At 38.6% G+C, this 23624-nt stretch overlaps 1 protein-coding gene across 4 annotated transcripts in view; it reads right to left on the minus strand.

The window, feature by feature from the left end:
• Positions 1 to 23624, minus strand: part of ppp1r9ala (protein phosphatase 1 regulatory subunit 9A-like A) — a 130051-nt gene that overhangs the window by 24112 nt on the left and 82315 nt on the right. For all 4 annotated transcript variants that reach the window (XM_039757633.1, XM_039757635.1, XM_039757636.1 and 1 more), the window contains exons 10-15: positions 23357 to 23453; positions 18616 to 18823; positions 15380 to 15525; positions 7494 to 7812; positions 1125 to 1194; positions 327 to 398 (exon numbers count right to left, since the gene is read on the minus strand). In XM_039757633.1, the coding sequence (XP_039613567.1) occupies positions 327 to 398; positions 1125 to 1194; positions 7494 to 7812; positions 15380 to 15525; positions 18616 to 18823; positions 23357 to 23453 (912 nt within the window). The remainder of the gene's footprint in view (positions 1 to 326; positions 399 to 1124; positions 1195 to 7493; positions 7813 to 15379; positions 15526 to 18615; positions 18824 to 23356; positions 23454 to 23624) is intronic.

The raw sequence follows: 23624 nt of genomic DNA on the forward strand, positions 1-23624 counted from the left end.
GTGTCATGCAGAAGACAGATTTTCATTAAGATACTAGAACAGACATTAAGAAGTCTTCAGACCATAAAAATAGTTAATGTAATTATTTTAAACAGTTTTAAATTATTTTTGCTCATTATGAGTAAAACATAATGAGATTTACATACATAAAAACAAAGCACTAGGACAGATTGGTTGCAGAAAGGAAAAATAAAACAATGTCAATAGTACCAATCACTTGTTTTTTGTGTGTATGTATGTGACAGCACTATATGTAGGAGAAGCATAAAGAGGATTGTGACAGTGCATTCTTCACAAACATGTTTGTACGTGAAATTAAAACATACCTGCTACCTATTGAGCTCCTCAGGCCATCCTTTTCTGACTTTTTCCCCTTGCCACCAGATTTCCTAAGGCCACTGTAAACCCAAAGAAAATCATTAACTTACTGACTTTAAAATGATCCATTACTTTAGCTTTAGTTTAACACTGCATTTAAACAATAAAAACTTGGCATAATTATCTTGGCATCACTTCTGGTATTTTAAATATTTTCAGTCACTTTACAATATATGGAAAAAACAGGATTACCAAGCTTCTGAGTGCAAAAATAATGTAATACAAGTAGCACTTCCTAAAATTACAGAGAGAGCGAGAGAAGGCATTTAAAAAGATCTTCTGTTTAAACATTTACAGCCAAAGTATAATCAACCTCATAAAACAGTCTTTATAGAAAAATCAGTCTGGATATGAAAATATCTGTACCTTTCATTTGAACATCAGAAAAAAAAGATCAACAAAAATAGCAAAACTAAATAATAGTAAAATAATTAGGTAGAAATAACATCTTATTTCTGACTATACACAATCCTGAAAAAGCAGTGGGGTAGGTATTTTAAAAATAAGAATGTGAAGTGGCACAGAAATGTAATAATAATACACATTTTTAATTTCACAAATTAGCCAGACAAGGGGCCTTTAATGGCTTCATTCTGAAAACTTTACTGAGCAAACTAACTTTCTAGACAGTATTTTTCTTTTTTTATCTCTTTCATTAACAAAGATGGTAATAAAATATACTGATCACCCAATATTACCATGTAATATTAACATGTTTTCATGAAGATATAAATCACTAAATTTACCCAAAATCAGGAAATCTTCGTTTTGGTTTTCCAGCAGTGTTTGCGTCATTCACTTCAGCAGGATTCTCCTCTGTATAATACAGAAATGAAATTGCATAAGATGTATTTAATTGCCATTTCAAAAAACAACAAATCTGAAAGGTACATATATTGTGATATACATAAACCCCCACAGAAATATACAAGAGATACAAAAAAAGTCTTTACAAACCACATAAATATATAGATTTGTATAGTTATGAGCACTGTATCTGTTCAGTCATGCTTCCATTCATTTCTCTTGATGCTGAACAACCTTTCTTTAACTTATTCTATAGACCCCCTTTAACATCTTGCGCTGCGCTCATGTCTCTACTCAGGAAGTCACTTCATACAGTACATCCCAGCAGAGAAAATGATATAAGGTATGTCTTATAAATATATTTTTAAACACAAAGCTCAAAAACAACTATGGGTATTTTTGTTTTGGAGAGTTATTTTACATTTCCAGAGAAATATCCATTGCCTACATCTCTTACCAGGCATATATCAAGTGAACAAAAATACATTTCATGTTATTACTAGAACATTAGATCAATCTAGATGAAAATGGGCCATTTAGCCCAACAAAACTCGCCAGTCCTATCCACTTAATTCTTCTAAAATAACATCAATTATAGTTTTGAAAATCTCTGAAGTCCTACTGTCTACCACAAAACTTGGTAACTTGTTCCAAGTGTCTGTGGTTCTCTGTGTGAAGAAAACCTTCTTAATGCTTGAGTGAAATTTACCCTTAACTAGTTACCAACTGTGTCTCCGTGTTCTTGATGAACTCATGCAAATTCTGTTCATAATTTTAAACATTTCATGTCTCCTCTTAACCTTCATTCCCTTCGACCAAAAAGGCTCAGCTCTTCTAATGTTTCTTCATAATTCAAACCCAGCAGCCCTGGATTCAGCCAAGTCACGCTTACCTTGACTTCATCCAGCAGTGCTATGTCATGTATGCAGCCTAGAGACCAACATAGTACTACAGATAATGTCTCACCAGTGCGTTATAAAGCCAGAGTATAACCTCCTTGGACTTGTACTCTAAATATCATGCACTATAACCTAACAATCTGTTAGCCTGCTTAATGACACTGTTGTGCGAGTCCTAACTGTAGCACTCAGCTGGCGTTCTGTGGTGTAAACGTATTGTGACATGTCATGCGAATAGCTGTTAGGAATGGGAAGCTATGTTGGGATGGAGCCCAGGGGAAGAACTTTTTGTGAAGGCTCAGGGCACCTCCACAGAACGATTAGAGTGACAGGGTTTATCATCTAGAGTTTTTGTGCTAAACAGGCACAGGCAGAATGGTTTAAGAATGGTAGGAATAAGGGTCAGTTATTAAGACAGCAACAGGTGATAACAGCTAGCGAAGTAAGCAGAGCAGACAGGAGGCAGGTCAAAGGCAGACTTATTAACTTATTTTGAAGGTGTACAATGAGCAGTGGATAGATACCATTTATAGGACTCATTAAGTTAAGCAGGATTATCACAGTATCAAGGCAGGATACACATAATCTGTCTACTTTTTTCTCCTTTACAGATGCAGCAACATTTTAATAGTGGTGGCCGGAAAACAACCAAAGCATAGACTAATAGTCGGACGTGGCATCAGTGTGGATGAGGCTATTTAAAGTGAGGGTTTTACAGTGTTGGAAAAAATCTAAATTGTGACAGTCATTTTCCTCATCTGCTTTAATAAGCAGGTCTTGGCCTTAAACAATAGTCACAGATCTTAGTTTAATAGTGAATAAGACAGAATCTGATATGTTACAATACTTTTAGGGCATCGGAGAAGCATTTTGAAAAATTATTTGAAGACTTGTACACTTCTGGGACAGAAAGAAAAAAAGCAAGTTGTGAAGGGGTCTGGCGGTAACTTTTACTAATGAAGATAAACTAACCATTCAAAATTACTAAAAAGCTGATTGTTGAAGTAGAAAAACAGATAAGTAAAATACTGCAGTTTTGCACAGTGTGTTTGGAATAACACAAGGCCAAAATTAGTGCAGATAAAACAGACTGCCATTCTTTGACAACTGAATGGCAACCTTGCATTTAAATAAGACCTTTTTAAAATAAATTTAAATTATATTCAAATAGTGACATTTGATCTGACAGCACACACATATAGACTCTTAAAGTCAAACACACAGTATAAATACACACACACACATATGCATACACACTCAAAAACACCTATTTGTCTACATGTCTTGGGCTGCCAACTGTCTAATTTTTTTTTTTTTTTTTTTTAAATGAGCCATGGAGTGTCCGGGAGCAAATCGTAAAATTTAGAAAATGTCTGGAATTTTGGCTCCTAAAATTGAATTTGAAAGCCATACACCAATCAGTAATTAAAAGTAGTATGCACACTTTTTTCCCCAGAATCTTCACTTCCTGTAGTAAACAAGGCAGATAGAAATTGACGAGAACAGAAACAACCTTTCGAGGTCTTTGCTTTTGTCTATCCAACTCGGCATTTTCACTTCATCTTTTGAATTTAGCATTATCTTCTGGGAGAGCAGACAGTTCAATATAAATTATGTTCTTTTCCTTAATTATATGGAATCCTAATTCACCATAACTAAGTGAATTTATTCAAAATCGAAATTACAATTTCAAATTTTGTATACAAGATCTTATTTTCGATTCTTCTTTCAGCAGCTTGGTTAAACAAGAAATTTCATACATCCAGGAACAGTCCATCGTATTTAAGTGCGAGTAAGAACCACTATGTAATATTGCTATTACCACCTGTTGTTCAAAAATTGATTTATAATTGTAAATGAATGAGGCAACTGTTAAAAGTTTAAGTTAATAAAAAAAAAAATAAAAATCATACATTTATTCTGTCATATAAACGCAATATCATTTTAGTTATTAGCTGATTGAGTAAGAAGTCACTTGAAATAATTTAATAATATTTTCATAATTCTTTCATTTATATAAATTCAGGAATACCCATTATGCCAGTGGTAGTAGTTAGGCGCTGCCGTGAGCGGCAGTCTTTCCAGCAGCTCTGTGTACGACTATCTTCTTTATGTTTCTACCTTTTTCTCTCTCTCTAATCACTCCTACCATTTTATTTTATGTGGACTCATTTCCTGGACACTTTTTACTACTTGGACATGGGTTTTTACACACAGAGACCCGTCTAATCAGGTAGTCAACTTCTAGCACTGAGAACAAAGGCCCATGCCGGTATGGTTCCCTATTACCTGACGAGGTAAGAAGGCCTTATTGGGGCAGCAGATCCGGTGCTAAGCTAAAGACTAAGCAGCTAGCGAGGAAGTGGCGATACAAGCCTTCAGGGTACTGTGCTTTCTCCATTCCTGTTCAGCCTATATACATCAGACTTCCAATACAACTCTGAGTCCTGCCATATGCAAAAGTTCGCTGAAGACACTGCTATCGTGGACTGCATCAGGAGTGGGCAGGAGGAGAAGTATAGTAACCTAATCAAGAAATTTGTTAAATGGTACGACTCAAACCACCTACACCTGAAAAACCAAAGTGCTGGTGGTGGATATTAGGAGGCCTTAGGCCCCTCCCGGTCCCCGTGATTATCAGAGGTGACTGTGTACGGAGAGTGCAGGCCTATAAATACCTGGGAGTGCAGCTGCATGATAAATTGGACTGGACTGCCAATATTGATGCTCTGTACAAGAGAGGACAGAGCCGACTATTTTCTTAGAAAGCTGGCATCCTTCAACATCTGCAATAAGATGCTGCAGATGTTCTATCAGATGGTTGTGGCGAAAGCTCTCTTCTACGCGGTGGTGTACTGGGGAGGCAGCATTAAGAAGAGGGACGCCTCACACCTGGACAAACTGGCGAGAAAGGCAGGCTCTATTGTAGGCTTGGAGCTGGACAGTTTGACATCTGTGGTGGAGCGACGGGCACTGAGTAGGCTCCTGTCAATCATGGAGAATACACTGCATCCACTGAACAGTATCATCACCAGACAGAGGAGCAGCTTCAGCAACAGACTTCTGTCTCTGTCCTGCTCCATTCACAGACTAAGGAGATCGTTCCTCCCCCCACACTATGTGACTCTTCAATTCCATCTCTTAATTGTTAACATTATACAATGTTATTGACTGTTATACCTGCCTTGCACTCTCCACCTTGCATTTTTATCACTCTTTAATTAATATTGTTTTTATCAGTATGCTGCTGCTGGAGTATGTGAATTTCCCATTAATAAGTATCTATCTATCTAATAGAAAAGTGCAAGTTCACAGATTACTTGAACAACAAATATCCTTATTTTCAAAAGGGCAGAACAGATGAGGAGGCAGAATGCATTGTATGCAGTCCAGGAAGCTACAACTTAGTTTCCAATAAGGGTTCAGGTGATTTGAACATTCACATGAGTTCAAAGAAGCATCAGATGAACAGTAGATATCAAAAATCTTCCAGTAAGAGGACTGACTTTTTACTAAATGCCACTAAAAGCGATGATGTAAATATTTCTGCGGCTGAAGGAACCCTCGCTTTTCATACAGTGACACATCACCACAGCTATAACTCAATGTCCTGTTCAGCAGAAATATTAAGATGGATATGATCTGATTGAGAAATTGTAAAAAGGTTATCCTGTACAAAAACAAAAACAGAAGTCCAGCCTTAGCAGTCCACTCTGTTGAAAAGTTTTAAAGTCCCTGCAGCATGTACAGTTTTTTGGCATTTCTACTGATGCCAGTAATCATGGGCCTCTGAAAATTTTCCCATTCTTGTCCATTATTTCAAATGGAGAAATGGTGGCTCAAAGGTTAAACTAATAGAATTGCAAGTCAGATGAAACAGCAGGCACTATTTCTATGTTTTTGAAACTTTGCAGAAAAATGGTCTGGATGATAAATGTGTTGTATTTGGTGGATTTATTTTCTAACTTGATCACCCAAATAATCTTTGCGTTAACAGAAGCTAGCTGCCCTTCTCACATTTTGCATAATTGTATACTGCATAGAGCAGATGTAATGGATGTGGATATTGACTCAATTTTTCTTAAGATTTGAAAAAGTTTTGTGATTTTACAAAGGTTACTTATAGAAAGCTTCTGTATCATTAGCAGAACAAGGTGGCTTTCATTACTGTGTGCCACTGAAAGGATTAAAAGCATTTTTCCAGCACTAAAATCCTTCTTTTTGTCTCAAGAAAACCCACCAAGGTTTAAAAACTTTTCTTTGATGATAAATTCAATTGCATTTATCTCATTCATTGTCAAACGGTACAGTTAGTCTTTAACTCCCATATAAAGGAAGTTGAAAGAAATGACAATTCCTTAATAGAGGTTGTTGAAACTCTTGCTTCTATTAGGAATATTCTGGCAGAAAGAAGTAGATGTCAATTTATTTCACTTAGAGTTAAGGAAATGTTGGAGGAGATGGAGGAAGAGAGATAAACTTATAAATGTGGACTTTTAAAAAGGAATGTCCAGACTTTGTATACCTGCTGTATTGAATACTTGAACATGTGGCTAAAACCACTGGAAGAAGTTTCTTCATTCAGGTTGATGTCATAAAGAGACCCAGTTGAGTGGGTTTACAACACAACAAGGTATACAGTATTCATAACAAGGGAGTGTGCGTAGATGATGTTAAATGTTTTGACCAATTTTGTAATAAAAAAAAAAATTTACAAAAAAGGAAGGTACTGATATTTATGTTCCTTGTAATGTAAGATGGGCAAATTATTATTTTAGCCATTGTAAGAATGAAGAGTTGTTCTCTGAGCTGTTAAAAATTGCTTAATTTTTCTTTTCCATATCACCACATAATACTTTTGTAGAAAGACTTTTTTCAATGATAGAAATGCTCTTACTATGGATTTAATCAAGGGGCTAATGCTCACAAGATTCAATTTTAGTAGCATGCTATGTAAAGATTTCTACTCATATGTATCAAAAAGATCTCAGATTTACTGAGAAAAATATAAAAGAATGCAGATAAATGCAAATAAACTAAACTGAAAAGTGAAGTGAATTTACCATGTGTATCTTTTTTTTTTTTTAACAAGTTTATGACAGATAAGCTATCCACATAAGAATGGAAGGAATGAAGTCTGTTAATTTAAGAGGCTTGACATATTCAAAATATTTAATGGGTTTTTAGTTTGCCAGTGACTGTGATTGTGGCCATCATATCATAATTATAGAGATAAATTATATAAACCTTTAGTAACAGTTTAAAGAAAAACCATAAGACAGTATAAAGGCTTATTACGGCAACATTGGGAAAGGCATCATCAAAAGTCCTCATTTTTCGAACCAAATGTCCTCATTTTCAGAGAAACAAAGTTGGCAGCACTATACATGATGGATAAAATCGGCTTACCTTTGCTATCTTTGCCTTTTCCCTTTGATTCTCCCTTTCTGACACTTCGCTTGAGTCCTGAAGGAGAGTTTGAAGAGTCTTTGGAAGGGGACTGACTGGAGCTCAGACTACCATCTTTGTTTGGTTTAATGCCTTGATCAATGGAGTTCAGTTCTGATCTAATATTTGCACTTTCACCCAAAGAAGGTACCTCATGTTTAACTTTATCCAGAGACAGCTGCTCTATAGGTTGTGAATTTTTTTCTTGAATGCTTTTTGTTGACACTTCATTCAAAGGAGATTTTGCTTCAGAAATTAAGCTTGGTTTTTCAAAGTTTTTCTGTAAAACAAAAAATAAAGTTTCACCCTTGTGCACAATAAAGATTTTGTAAAATTTTCATTTTACATTGTGATGATCATATCATGGAAACAAGCCTGATCTAAATAAAGGCAACAATTAGCTACAGTGGTGTGAAAAACTATTTGCCCCTTCCTGATTTCTTATTCTTTTGCATGTTTGTCACACACAATGTTTCTGATCATCAAACACATTTAACCGTTAGTCAAATATAACACAAGTAAACACAAAATGCAGTTTTTAAATGATGGTTTTATTATTTAGGAGAAAAAATCCAAACCTACATGGCCCTGTGTGAAAAAGTAATTGCCCCCTGAACCTAATAACTGGTTGGGCCACCCTTAGCAGCAATAACTGCAATCAAGCGTTTGCGATAACTTGCAATGAGTCTTTTACAGCGCTCTGGAGGAATTTTGGCCCACTCATCTTTGCAGAATTGTTGTAATTCAGCTTTATTTGAGGGTTTTCTAGCATGAACCGCCTTTTTAAGGTCATGCCATAGCATCTCAATTGGATTCAGGTCAGGACTTTGACTAGGCCACTCCAAAGTCTTCATTTTGTTTTTCTTCAGCCATTCAGAGGTGGATTTGCTGGTGTGTTTTGGGTCATTGTCCTGTTGCAGCACCCAAGATCGCTTCAGCTTGAGTTGACGAACAGATGGCCGGACATTCTCCTTCAGGATTTTTGGTAGACAGTAGAATTCATGGTTCCATCTATCACAGCAAGCCTTCCAGGTCCTGAAGCAGCAAAACAACCCCAGACCATCACACTACCACCACCATATTTTACTGTTGGTATGATGTTCTTTTCTGAAATGCTGTGTTCCTTTTACGCCAGATGTAACGGGACATTTGCCTTCCAAAAGTTCAACTTTTGTCTCATCAGTCCACAAGGTATTTTCCCAAAAGTCTTGGCAATCATTGAGATGTTTCTTAGCAAAATTGAGACGAGCCCTAATGTTCTTTTTGCTTAACAGTGGTTTGCATCTTGGAAATCTGCCATGCAGGCCGTTTTGCCCAGTCTCTTTCTTATGGTGGAGTCGTGAACACTGACCTTAATTGAGGCAAGTGAGGCCTGCAGTTCTTTAGACGTTGTCCTGGGGTCTTTTGTGACCTCTCGGATGAGTCGTCTCTGCGCTCTTGGGGTAATTTTGGTTGGTCGGCCGGCCACTCCTGGGAAGGTTCACCACTGTTCCATGTTTTTGCCATTTGTGGATAATGGCTCTCACTGTGGTTCGCTGGAGTCCCAAAGCTTTAGAAATGGCTTTATAACCTTTACCAGACTGATAGATCTCAATTACTTCTGTTCTCATTTGTTCCTGAATTTCTTTGGATCTTGGCATGATGTCTAGCTTTTGAGGTGCTTTTGGTCTACTTCTCTGTGTCAGGCAGCTCCTATTTAAGTGATTTCTTGATTGAAACAGGTGTGGCAGTAAATCAGGCCTGGGGGTTGCTACGGAAATTGAACTCAGGTGTGATACACCACAGTTAGGTTATTTTTAACAAGGGGCAATTACTTTTTCACACAGGGCCATGTAGGTTTGGATTTTTTCTCCCTAAATAATAAAACCATCATTTAAAAACTGCATTTTGTGTTTACTTGTGTTATATTTGACTAATGGTTAAATGTGTTTGATGATCAGAAACATTTTGTGTGACAAACATGCAAAAGAATAAGAAATCAGGAAGGGGGCAAATAGTTTTTCACACCACTGTATTTAGTAGTTTAGTAGGATCTGTTATTACAACTAATATTACACAGCACCTTCAAAATACAACAAACGAAAAAAAAAATTTTAACTAGGTGTCTATATTTTCATATACAAAAAGTAGTAAGTAAACATTTAAAAATAAAAGTATGTTAGCAATAAAAGATACTGTACATGATAAACTTCAATTAAAACCAGTTTGGTAAGGGGCAGTTTTATTTCAAGAGAAAGAATGATATAACTACATGGAATGTTCTTTAAGCCCCTTCCCATGGGCTCACCACCTATGGGAGGGGCCAAGGAGGTCGGGTGCAGTGTGAGTTGGGTGGTGGCCTTGGCGGTCCGATCCTCGGCTACAGAAGCTGGCGCTTGGGACATGGAATATCACATCTCTGAAAGGGAATAAGCCTGAGCTACTGCGTGAGGTCGAGAGGTTCCGGCTAGATATAATCGGGCTCACCTCGACGCACAGCTTGGACTCTGGAACCAATCTCCTTCAGAGGGGCTAGACTCTCTACCACTCTGGAGTTGCCCCCGGTGAGAGGCGCCGAGCTGGTGTGGGCATACTTATTGCCCCCCGACTTGGAGCCTGTTCATTGGGGTTTACCCCGGTGGATGAGAGGGTAGCCTCCTTCCGCTTTCAGGTAGGGGGACGGGTCCTAACTGTTGTTTGCGCATATGCGCCGAACAGCAGTCTGGAGTACCCACCCTTTTTGGAGTCCCAGGAGGGGACGCTAGAGGGCATACCTTCTGTGGACTCCCTCGTTCTGCTGGGAGACTTCAATGCTCACGTGGGCAATGACAGCTAGACCTGGAAGGGCGTGATTGGGAGGAATGGCCCCCGTGATCTGAACCTGAGCAGTGTTTTGTTATTGGATTTCTGAGCTCGACAAGGATTGTCCATAATGAACACCATGTTCAAGCATAGGGGTGTTCATATGTGCACCTGGCACCAGGACATCCTAGGCCTCAGTTCGATGATCGAATTTGTGGTCGTGTCGCCGGACTTGCGGCCACATGTCTTGGACACTCGGGTGAAAAAGGGGCAGAGCCGTCAACTGATTACCACCTGGTGGTGAGTTGGCTTCGATGGTGGGGGAAGATGCCGGTCAGGCCTGGTATGCCCACACGTGTTGTGAGGGTCTGCTGGGAATGTCTGGCAGAGTCCCCTGTCAGAAGTAGCTTCAACTCCCACCTCCAGCAGAACTTCGACCACGTCCCGAAGGAGGTGGGGGACATTGAGTCCGAATGGGCCATGTTCCATGCCTCTATTGTTGAGGCGGCTGACGGGAGCTGTGGCCGTAAGGTGGTCAATGCCTGTCGTGGTGGCAATCCCCGAACTCGTTGGTGGACACCGGCGGTGAGGGATGCCGTCAAGCTGAAGAAGGAGTCCTACAGGACCCTTTTGTCCTGTGGGACTCTGGAGGCAGCTGATGGGTACCAGCATCCGGCGTCTCAGAAGAAGGAATCAGTGCACTGTCAACACTGTATATGGTGGGGTGGTGCGCTGCTGACCTTGACTCAGGATGTTGTGGGTCGGTGGGGGAGACCTCCTCAATCCCATTAACATGCCTTCCAATAAGGAAGCAGGGCCTGGGGACTCGGAGGTGGGCTCCCCCATCTCTGGGACTGATGTCACCGAGGTGGTCAAATAACTCCTTGGTGGCAGGGCCCCAGGGGGTGGATGAGATACGCCCGGAGTTCCTCAAGGCTCTGGATGTTGTAGGACTGTCTTGGTTGACATGTCTCTGCAACATCGCATGGACATCGGGGACAGTGCCTCTGGATTGGCAGACCGGGGTGGTGGTCCCCCTCTTTAAAAAGGGGGACCGGAGGGTGTGTTCCAACTACAGAGGGATCACACTCCTCAGCCTAAATGGAAAAGTCTATTCGGGGGTCCTGGAGAGGAGGGTCCATCAGCTAGTCGAACCTCGGATTCAGAAGGAACAGTGTGGTTTTCGTCCTGGTCGCAGAACAGTGGACCAGCTCTACACCCTTAGCAGGGTCCTGGAGGGTGCATGGGAGTTTGCTCGACCGGTCTACATGTGTTTTGTGGACTTGGAAAAGGCGTTCAACCGTGTCCCTCAAAGAATCTTGCGGGGGGTAATCCGAGAGTATGGGGTATCGGACCCCTGATAAGGGCTGTTTGGTGGCTGTATGATCGGTGTCATAGCTTGATCCGCATTGCCAGCAGTAAGTCAAACCAGTTTCCAGTGACAGTTGGACTCCCTCCACCAGGGCTGCCCTTTGTCACCGATCCTGTTCATAACTTTTAATGACAAAACTTCTAGGTGCAGCCAGGGCATTGAGGGGGTCCGGTTTGGTGGACTCAGGATTGGGTCACTGCTTTTTGCAGATGATGTTGTCCTGTTTGCTTCATCAGGCCGTGATCTTCAGCTCTCTCTGGATCGGTTCGCAGCTGAGTGTGAAGCGGCTGGGATAGGAATCGGCACCTCCAAATCAGAGACAATGGTCCTCGGCCGAAAAAGGGTGGAGTGCCCTCTCAGGGTTGGGAGCGAGATCCTGCCCCAAGTGGAGGGGTTCAAGTATCTCGGGGTCTTGTTCACGAGTGAGGGAAGAATGGACCGTGAGATCGACAGACAGATCGGTGTGGCGTGCGCAGTGATGCGGGCTCTGCATCGGTCTGTCGTGGTGAAAAAGGAGCCATAAGGCAAAGCTCTCAATTTACTGGTCGATCTATGTTCCTACCCTCACCTATGGTCATGAGTTGTGGGTAATGACCGAAAGAACGAGATCGTGAATACAAGAGGCTGAAATGAGTTTCCCCAGCAGGGTGTCTGGGCTTTCCCTTAAAGATAGGGTGAGAAGCTCTGTGCAGGAATACCTATGGTTGCCAAAGGGCATTCTGACTACAGAAGTAATAGTAACTCCTGGGTAGCATTTACAAATCCTCTCCATGGCAGTGAGTTTGGATTTAAGTAGTAAGATGGGACAAAAAGTCATAGGAAGGTAATGTTGCAAGAGGGAGCGCACACAATTTTTTCAATTTTTGGCCTATTTCTGAAAAGATTGTGAAACAAAAGTGGCCTGTTCTACAAAAAAAAGACTGCTTCTCCCCTGAAATTTTTGGCAACAAGGGCAGAATGTATGGGAGTTTAAACCCCATTAGTCCATACAAAATTAATATAAACAACAGATATATTATTAAAATCTCAAGCAATACTCAAACTGAATTTAAAAGCTTGATGAATACGCTTCTTCTAATGTACAACCAAATAGAGGTCTTTTAGGATGGAGGCCTGGACAGGACTTACAAATATGTCAGAAATCTAAAATGTTCCATTAGAATTATTAACATCTATACTACAGAGTTAATAATGTGACCACAAGAAGCATGTCAGTTTAAAATTCCATAGATAAATAAAACTAATGAGGCAAAACCTTCATACAGAGGACCCTAAAGTCCAGAAAGATCTGCCTATCAAAATTATATACATTCATTTTATCTCAGCATGTAAATCAGGAAGGACTGTAGACTTCTTATTGTAGCATACTGTATGCTTAGGCCGGAGTTATACTTCACGCGACGCTTGCTGCAGCAGATGCTCCTGCTACGCAAGCGTTGTAGTGTTTATACTTGCGCGCGTACTTTATGTAAATCTGGAGAAATCCACCAGGTGGCAGTGCGAGATATTATCACGGTGAGAACATGTTCGGCTTCTCTGTGTTGTGAATTGCCTGGAACACTCATTAAATTCTGATGACACCTTACCGCAATAACTATGAAAATTATATTTATTAATTAAATCCATCAATCCAGGGATGTGTCCAGTGGGCACGAGTGAGAAACAATCCCTGGACGAGGCCTCAGCGCATCGCAAGGTGAATACAAGCACTCACATACACTAGCGTCATTTTACTGGAGCACAGTATGGAATCCAAGCAAGGAAATACCAGCAACATTTAATTCCCTGCGAGACAGCAGTGCTCTCGCTCCACCATCGTGACACCCCCATGTGTGTAATTATTCCCCCTATGTGTGTAATTATTAACAGTATTCATTTATTTAAACGAAATTATATGTAAAATGTAACATACACACTTTAATGCATTTCATCATGAAAGTGGTATCAAGTACAAATCTAAAGATTCTAAATGTGCAGAGAGTTGGAATATCATACATGTCATGTGTTCTGTGTGCTGATCTATTGCTGCTTGCCGCTGCTGTCAGGTCCAAGAAGCTCGTAGCGATTAAAAACTGGGATGACATTTACGATGGTCTGCATTAATGATAAAGTAAACTACGAGGTTAAAGTGGACATTTCGAGATTAAAGCCGAAATTTCCACTTTGATCACAAAATACACATTTTCACTGTGTCCTTTATTTTTTTCTCAGTGGCTCAAATACAGTGCTATACACTATGATGCGGTTGTTAAGTTGCAAAAAAAAAAAAAAGGCACAAAAGATTGTATGTGAGACTTTTAAAATGTATCGTGTCATTACAATCGGGAATATGCGACGCTTGAATATAAAAGCACCACGAATGCATCTGTATGTCGGCATTTTGCTTCACCACATCGAAGCATTCATCCCGTAGGATCTGTATAGAGGCTTTTTGTCACATGTACATAGTAAACAGAGACACTGACGTCACGTTCCGACTTTTAGCACACTGTGCCCCCCGACTTTTTGCTGGTACTGCAACTCGCACATGCATCACGCTAATTCCTGAGGACCTGCTCAGAGGATGCGTGAAATGAACGCTGGGAACGCATGGCAACCATGATGCAGGCGCGTACGTGTTCTGAGCGTGAAGTATAAATGAGCCCTTACTGTTGCTTGTGTGAATTATACTGCTTTTTTAAACGATTTTAGTAGTTTTTGGTTTGTTTATTTCTATTACCAAAAGTGTGTGGTGGTACTTGAAATACCTTGGAGTAGATGCACTACTTTCATTAACAGACCTACAGCCAAATCTTTGTGGTATCCTGCAGTAATTGTTCCTTGCTTGTGTTATCATTAACTAAGAAAACTAAACTTCATAGGACAGTAGAAACATACTAAAATCCTTTCTGCTCTTTAAGAAACTTACAAGCATTTAAAAAATATGTACACATATTTCTTTGTATTTATTGCACAGTGTTTGTCTACTGCTGTTTTAACATCATGTTATGTTTTAGTTGCTTGTCATTTTGTTTTAAAACTGCTTTTAACTCCATTTACTGCATTTTTCTTTTTCCGTATAGCATACTTGGCTTATAAAAAGAACTGCACTGAATAAACTGAATTTTTACAATCACAAGTAATGTGCCACGGTTTCAATTTATAGTTGAAGCACTAAAAAGAGGTAACCTACAACGGGCAAGTAAGTAAAATTTATTTGAATATGCGACATTTAGAGTATAATAACTTTTCCATTAATCCCAAACTTTTATGATACAGGTCTCTGAACAGTGCTTTTAAAATAGCATTTTGACAACAAAAATGAGGTTCTGTTCAGAAACAGGCCAAAATATTAATAAAAGTTTAGGTAGACTTCAATTCCTCAAAGATTTAGAGCATAAGTAGTCAAAAATACTTTCAAACATTTTCTTCAAGTAAACAAGCTTTAATTGTCAGATACCTTTAACAGTAATGGTGCAACTCAATTTCATTAAATATGTCAACCTTAAATTTACTAAGCAATCTAAAAATGAGAAATTATTGGGATAGTAAAACTATTGATTAATTTAAATGAATGGACTACATACACATAATTTAATAGATATTAACTATATTTATTAATATATATTAATATAAGAACATTCATTGTGTAAGCATTTTTATAATCTCTGTGTAATACAGACAGAAATGATGAAAGAAGCTAATCAAGACCAACCTGGATGCTTAAGTCTTCCGCTCCATACGTTTCTCTTAGTTTGTTTCTAGATGGTCTTTGCCTTTTTGATTTCAAAGCAAGCTGAGCCTTTGCTTTGTAAGCACTTGTATCAAGTCTTTCAGTTTCTGGAACAATGTCATCCAAATCTTTAAGCAAAAGTAAATTAAAATCAGTATACATTTTAATATATAACCTCATAATATGTAACCTCTAGTACACAATGTTTAAAGTTGCATGTATAACAAATGGAATTTTTATTATTCATTCTAACTGCTGATTATTTTATTGTGCAAGTACCTGGTAGTACAGAATCTAAAAAGAAAGGTTTGTTCGGCACCATATGGTGCATTTAAATACTTAATTAAATAATGATATCATGGATTGTTAGCAACAAAATGGGATGGGTCATCTAACACAATTTCATCACCATGTTTGCAGTGCAAACTGTGGATATACACTTCTTTTAAGCAATCCCTGTTCTGATGGCCAAGATAGGTGTACTTTAAAATACTGTGATGTCTTGCAGTTTAATAAATTGATCTAAGGTTTGGAAAAACAAAACAGCATACGTGCAGATGGAGAGAAAGGAGGACATTAAGGAAGCAACCGTCAACTTACAAAGTTGCCATTTCTTTCTTCACCCCGCAGAATCGTGTCACCAACTAATATCGTCTAAAGGCTTATATTCACTTGCTAGGATGCTGACATTATAGTAGAGAGAATACATTTATAAAATGCACAAATGCTCACTTGAAACATGTTTCTTACGGTCAACAAGACATCTAAAATAACAAGTACAATAGTTATGTGTGTAGTGTAGTTAAAACTAACAATTTACTAAAAGGTCAAAAATGTAAAAAGGGATATTTTATTTCTTAAAAGTTACAGTCAACCAGGATCCTTGACTATTTATTCATTAACAAATTATTTGCACCCATATCACTTACCAAGATACACACTGGCTTAGGGCCGATTTGTACTTCACGCTCAGAACGTGTACGCGCCCGCATCATGGCTGTCACGCGTTCCCAGCGTTCATTTCACGCGTCCTCTGAGCAGGTCCTCAGAAATTAACGTGACGCGTGCGCGAGTTGCAGTACCAGCAAAAGTCGAGGCGCAGTGTGCTAAAAGTCGGAACGGTGACGTCAGAGTTTCTGTTTACTATCTACATGTGACCACAAGCCTCTATGGAGATCCTTCAGGGATCGATGTGCGCGCTTTGCTGTTTGATGAATGGTTCAGTGGTGGAACAAAATGCCGACATACAGATGCATTCGTGGTGCTTTTATATTTAAGCGTCGCATATTCCCGATCGTAATGACACGATACATTTTAAAAGTCTCACATACCATCTTTTGTGCCATCTATTTTATTATTTTTTTTTACTTTACCTGCTGTCAGGTCCAAGAAGCTCATAGCGATTAAAAACTGGGATGATGTTTACGATGGTCTGCTCTAATAATAAAGTAAACTAAGAGGTTAAAGTGGACATTTCGAGATTAAATCCGAAATTTCCGCTTTAATCACAAAATACACGTTTTCACCGTGTCTTATTTTTTTCTCAGTGGCTCAAATACAGTGCTATACATTATGTTGAAGTGAAGTTGGAAAAAAAAAAATAGACAGCACAAAAAATGGTATGTGAGACTTTTAAAATGTATCGTCTCATTACGATCGGGAATATGCGACGCTTGAATATAAAAGCACCACGAATGCATCTGTATGTCGGCATTTTGCTTCACCACATCGAAGCATCCATCCCGTAGGATCGGCATAGAGGCTTTCTGTCACATGTAGATAGTACCCGAACATAATGACACGATACATTTTAAAAGTCTACATACCATCTTTTGTGGCGTGTTTTTTATTTTTGCAACTTAACAGCAGAAACATAATGTATAGCGTTATACAGTATTTGAACCACTGAGAAAAAAATAAAGGACACGGTGAAAACGTGTATTTTGTGATTAAAGTGGAAATTTCAGCTTTAATATCAAAATGTCCACTTTAACCTCGTAGTTTACTTTATCATTAAAGCAGGCCATCGTAAATGTCATCCCAGTTTTTAATCACTACGAGCTTCTTGGACCTGACAGCAGCGGAAAGCAGCAATAGATCGCCACACAGAACAAATTAAATGTATGATATTCCAACTCTCTGCACATTCAGAATCTTTAGATTTATACTTGATATCACTTTCATGATGAAATGCATTAAAGTGCGTATGTTACATTTTACATATAATTTCGTTTAAATAATGAAAACTGTTAATTACATACATGGGGGTGTCACGGTGGTGGAGCGATAGCACTGCTGTCTCACAGGTAGTTATGTTGCTCGTATTTCCTGCTTGTATTCCACACTGTGCTCCGGTTTCCTTCCAAAGATATGCAGATTTGGGGATCTGGTGCAGCTAAAATGACGCTAGTGTATGTGTGTGCTTGTATTCACCTTGCGATGAGCTGAGGCCTCGTCAAGGAACTATTTCTCATTCATGCACAATGCTTGCTGGAATGGACACATCCCTGAATTGATGGATTTAATCAATAAACATCCTTTTCAGAGATATTGCGGTAAGGTGTCATCAGAATTTAATAGGTGTTCTAGGCAATTCACAACACAGAGAAGCCGAACATGTTCTCACCGTGATAATATCTCGCACTGCCACCTGGTGGATTCCTCCAGATTTATGTAAAGTACGCACGCAAGTATGAACACTACAACGCTTGCGTAGCAGGAGCGTCCGCTGCAGCATGCGTCGCGTGAAGTATAACTCCAGCCTAAAGCAAAACAGCCAGTACATTACATTTCCAACTACCGCCTTTCATTTCTTAGGATGATCAAGGTTATTTATTTATTGTGTCCCTTTGTAAATGCTCACACATACACACTTCTACAGTACAAGCCTTCTCATAACCAACTCCACGAAAAAGCACCTCATTAACTTGAGAAAGCAATGCTTAATATATTTTGCATCTGATATTGTGTACGGTACTGTGCTATGTTACTGCTATTTATTAATATTACAAAATCAAATTATTGGCAGCTATTTTGGTTGCCAATAAATTACAAGTTAATCATTATGACAATGCTTTACAGAGAAAAGAACTGCAGTATTCATTCATAAAAATCACAATGCATTCCTGACCATAAATTATTAACTTAAAAAAGAACTACACATCAGATTAAAGCAACAAAGTTTCATCTTAAAAGGAAACTGGAAACATTTTGTATACCTGAAAGTAAAGTTTCAGTGGATTCTGTTTTTGTTACAGTGTCATCAGTTCCATGACTAAAGGGAATGTCATCTGTATCAGATGCACTATCCAGCTGCTCGGAGCTACCTAGTGTGGCTCGGTCTCCCTGCCACTGCACAACATAACATTCACTCCTTTCTGTCTGCTTCACTTCATTCTTGGAATCTTTTGCCTCCAACTCTGTAATCTGCAGAAAAAAAGATTAACAGACCAACAGATATAAAGAAATATCAAAAACATACCTTTACCAGGGCAATATTTTTACTTTTTAGAGATTAGAGTATTAGAGATACTGCCTTTAATCTCTGCCTCCACAATTCATAATGTCTTAAAATAACACCCCCAAAGTGATTAAAGGTGGCCACTGTTAGGATATAGCGGGTTGGATAATGACTGACTGAAGAATACCTAATGAACTTGATTAGCAAGCCTTTGTTCTGTATAATTTATATAAAATTAGTAATATTTTTTTGTGTGTATTAACCCTCAAATGTATTTAGTGAGTGTGATTATATTATTAATGCATCTGTATTAATACACTAAACTATTAAAGTTTTTAAAAACATGAAAATAAAATTCAATACAATATTAATATTAATGCATTTTTATTATACACTAATGGCTTCCAAAAAAACTGAACTGAAACAGAAGTTTTAATTTTAATAATTCAAAATATTTGAATAATGAGACGACATCTTCCTTATACTACTGTCTTTGTGGATGGCACAAAGGAGAGAGCTATTTCTCACTGCATACTGAATCATAAAATAATCTGATAAATGCCATCTTCTTACCAAAATGTGAAGGAATGCTTCATCTAAAGCAGTAAAAGGCAACCTTTTTTGAGTTGCGGCGCACTAAGTCCAAAGATTTTCTTTCGCGGCGCACCTGAGGGACTGTCCATAAATAAAGTCGTGACGAGAATAAACTATGTATGAATTTTTCTAGATAAAGTTTAATTAAAATTACCGTAAATAAAAAGCAAGTGATAATCGTTGAGAATGCTTGCGTCACAACAAAATGTTTTTCACCACAAAGAACTGGAAAAGGTCACTTAGTTTACAAAGTTTACTGTTTTGATCAGCGGTGTCAGAGCGAAAATAAGGTTAATTTTTCCATAGTAATACTCAGACGGCACTGTGCACCAGTTGCCCGATAATGATCTAAAGCTCTCTACATGAAACATCACAAATATGACATTTCCTAGGTTCCTAGTCTATGAAATATATATCTAAAATGCAAATGTGACATCAACAGTGTACTATGTATTATTGCACACTTTCACTGCTTGTCATTGTAAGGAGTGATTACAAGAGGACTACCTGGAGATTATTTAAAATTAGTTCTGATCTCCTTCTGCTGTTCAGTGCAACAACCAAGGATCATCCACTGATAGTACTATACTACAAATTCTGGTTGTGATACAATGCTAGTATGGTATTATGTCAGGTACACTTCAACTGACAATTTGTGCCTTAAAAGGGCAAAAACAAACACATACTGAGGATATTTAATAAAGCAAGCGGCACACTGTGGTCAGAGATATTAAATAAATACATAGTAATTGGTCACTGTGATCTGTGAGCCAAATTTTCTTATGTATGCTATATTTTTACAATATACTCTACCTTGATACATAAAGAAAGTCTTTGTAATTTAAGCCACAAGCAGGTAAATGATAAATCCATAACTTTTCTTACCTCCAGGAAACTATACTGCAACAAAATAACCAGACACCATTGGTTCTGTAATCCTGCTTTTAATACAAGCAGGTTCAGATCATATACTGTACAGATGGCATTTTAATTCAATTCTGTATATGACTTACTAACTGATGTCAAATGCAGTACACAAGAGAATATAATAATTTGAACATTGTAAATGAAGGTGTTTTAAAAGGCTAATGAAAGTTTTTTCTAACATGTCCAGTAACAGAAAACACTGCACAACAAAGTTTTTGCTTCTTGAACACTGTTGGGTGTTTCTTATAGATTTTTGGATGCTGATCACGAATATCACATCAAAATTTACCCATCACGTACCGAAATCTTCAATTTTGTCATGATTTTTTTTTTTTTATATTTGTATCCAAACATTTTTACTCCCGTAAATGACTTATCAACAATGGTTTGTGCAGCCTGGGCATGTCCAGGCATAGAATCAGGCCAGGATGGAAGCTGTTCTGTGGAAGTTGACATCCTGGGCAAGTGTGAACAAGAATGACGCTGTCTCAGCATGCTATAAAGGTGGCTCGCATACACCGATCCTGCTCATTTGGTTTATACAGATAGTCAGTGTGTATGTATAGTATCAGTAGCAATATAACAGTATGCTATAGACGTTTTGGTGTCTGGCGATATGTCTTGTCAATGTCGTAACAGCCGCGATACATTCTGCTATATCTGTGGCGACTATACACTTGTGCTTCAGATGGTGGATGACGGCTCTTGTGAAGAGAGCTTATCATCTGTATTTTGGCTGCAAATTGGTGATCAAGACAAGGAATGGCCGCCTCATATTTGCTGTGCGACATGTGCTGTCAGTCTGACAGCCTGGCTCAGAGGCACTCGAAAAACGATGCCGTTTGTTGTTCCGATATGGTGAGAACAGAAAGACCATGTGACAGACTGTTACTTCTGTTTGAATAATGTGTCTGGTTTCTCTGCCAAAAACAAGAAGTCAACTGAATATCCTAATCTGCCTTCAGCAATGAGACCCATGCCACATGACAACAGTTTTCCAATTCTGAAACCACCCGAGGATTGGACCTTAGATGAACCAGATGAAGAAACTGCAATGCAGGGTACTGACAGTGACATCGACCCGGATTTTGAACCGTGTTCATCAGGCGATCCACATTTGATGATACAGTCCGAATTGAACGATTTGGGTCTGTCAAAAGCAAAAGCCGATCTGCTGGGTTCGAGACTGCAGGAATGGTGTTTGCTGTCACCAGATACGAAAATATCTGTGTTTCGAGGCCGACAACATGATACAGCATAACCAAATTTTTTGCACAAGTCGATAAGTCTCCATTTCTGTTGTGACATTAAATGACTGTTCTCGGCCTTGGGATGTGAACACAACCCAGAAGAGTGGCGTCTCTTCATTGATTCATCAATGTTAAGCCTGAAAGCTGTTCTGCTACACAATGGCAACGTTTATCCTTCAGTACCTGTTGGCTATGCAGCACACATGAAAGAAACGTATGAGAATATGGAACTGCTGATGAAGCATGTCCAGCATAGCAGGTACAACTGAAATATCTGTGGAGATCTTAAAGTCGTTGCTCTGTTTCTAGGACTGCAGTTTGGCTATACAAAGTACAGTTGTTTCATTTGTGAATGGGACAGCTATGCCAAATAGTCGCACTATTCGAGACAGAACTGGCCACTCCGTAAAAAATTAGTTCCAGGACAGAAAAATGTGGCACATGAATCGCTTGTCGACCCGGCAAAGATATTTTTGCCTCCTCTTCACGTAAAACTGGGACTCCTAAAGAATTTCATGAAAGCACTGAACAAGGAAGGCGAAGGTTTTCGTTATTTAAGACAGATATTTCCAAGAATAACTGATGCCAAGATCAAAGAGGGCATTTTTGTTGGCCACCAGATCAGAAATGTTATGAGTGACAAGCGGTTTGAAGATCTGTTAGTTGGGCCGGAAAAAATTGCCTGGAAAGCCTTCAAAGACGATGACAATTTTCTGGGCAATTACAGAGCCCCAAACTACACTCAGCTGGTAGACAAACTTCTCAAAGCATACAAGACAATGAAGTGCAACATGTAACTCAAGATTCATTTCCTCCACTCACACTTGGACTTCTTCCCTGCAAATCTCAGTGCTGTCAGTGACAAACACGGTGAAAGGTTTCACCAGGACATTGCTACAATGGAGGAAAGATACCAGGACAACTGGAATCCGTGTTTTATTTGTGCATACCCGGTAGGTACCTGTCACAATCAGAAACAACTTTTCAGGAAGCAGGGCTATTCAAAAAAAATTGTTGTGCAGTGAAATTTGAAGTTTAATAAATTTAACAGAAGATTGTGCAATGTTTGTAGAAACAAAAGAATAGTTTGTGAATGAATTTTTAACTTGAAGTATTTTATAAAATAGCTTACTGAGCAATGTATAATTGCTATTTTAACAAATAATAAAACATATTTTCAAACCTGTCAAAGAAGAAAACATTTTTCATTTTGACGTGAGGTACTATTAATTATGATTAAAACATGGCAGAATGCCTCAATATGAGGGAAGATGTAACAGACTCTTTTTGTAACAAAGATTTATCTCAGGTTGCCATCTATCAAATGTTAGCATGTTGGTCCAGGGAGTAGTGTCCAGACATTTTACATTAATTACTTTGAAGACGCAATGCCAGGTAATCTCTTATTAGCTTGATATGTGTTTATGTGCAGCCTTTTGCAGTGAGTTAACTAATGTGATGTGCTACATAGCAAAGGCCCTAACTTTCTCTGCAAATTACTTGTGGAATAAGTCCCAAAAGCTGAGATGTGACAATTATGAGAGGGGCAGATGGGATTTAAAAAAAAAAAAAAAAGAAGAAGAAAAATCTAATTGAATATCATCCAATCATCAAATGCACTGTACCCTGTTCAGACAATCAAAGAACACACTATAAATATGAAATATTTTGAGGTATGTGGTCTACATATAAACAACACATGTACATGACATAAATATGATTGCTTACTCTGTCCTCTAAGGTCTTCAGCTGTGCTTGATACATTTTGTCTTTTTCATCAAGAGTTCTTTTTTGGTCCTCTTCTTTTTTAAGAAATTCTATTTCCCTGAGGTTAAAGGTGAAAATATAGAATGTTCAGTCATTCAAATCATAAAGCAGTACAGCCACTTAACCACAAGTGTAAGCAGATAACTGCAGTAAACAAAGAATCAATCACTTTTATTGGCCAAGTATGCACACATACAGTACAAGAAATGTGACTTTTTTTTTTTTTTAA

Source organism: Polypterus senegalus, chromosome 6 (genome assembly GCF_016835505.1).
Source record: "Polypterus senegalus isolate Bchr_013 chromosome 6, ASM1683550v1, whole genome shotgun sequence".
Taxonomy (NCBI): Eukaryota; Metazoa; Chordata; class Cladistia; order Polypteriformes; family Polypteridae; genus Polypterus; species Polypterus senegalus.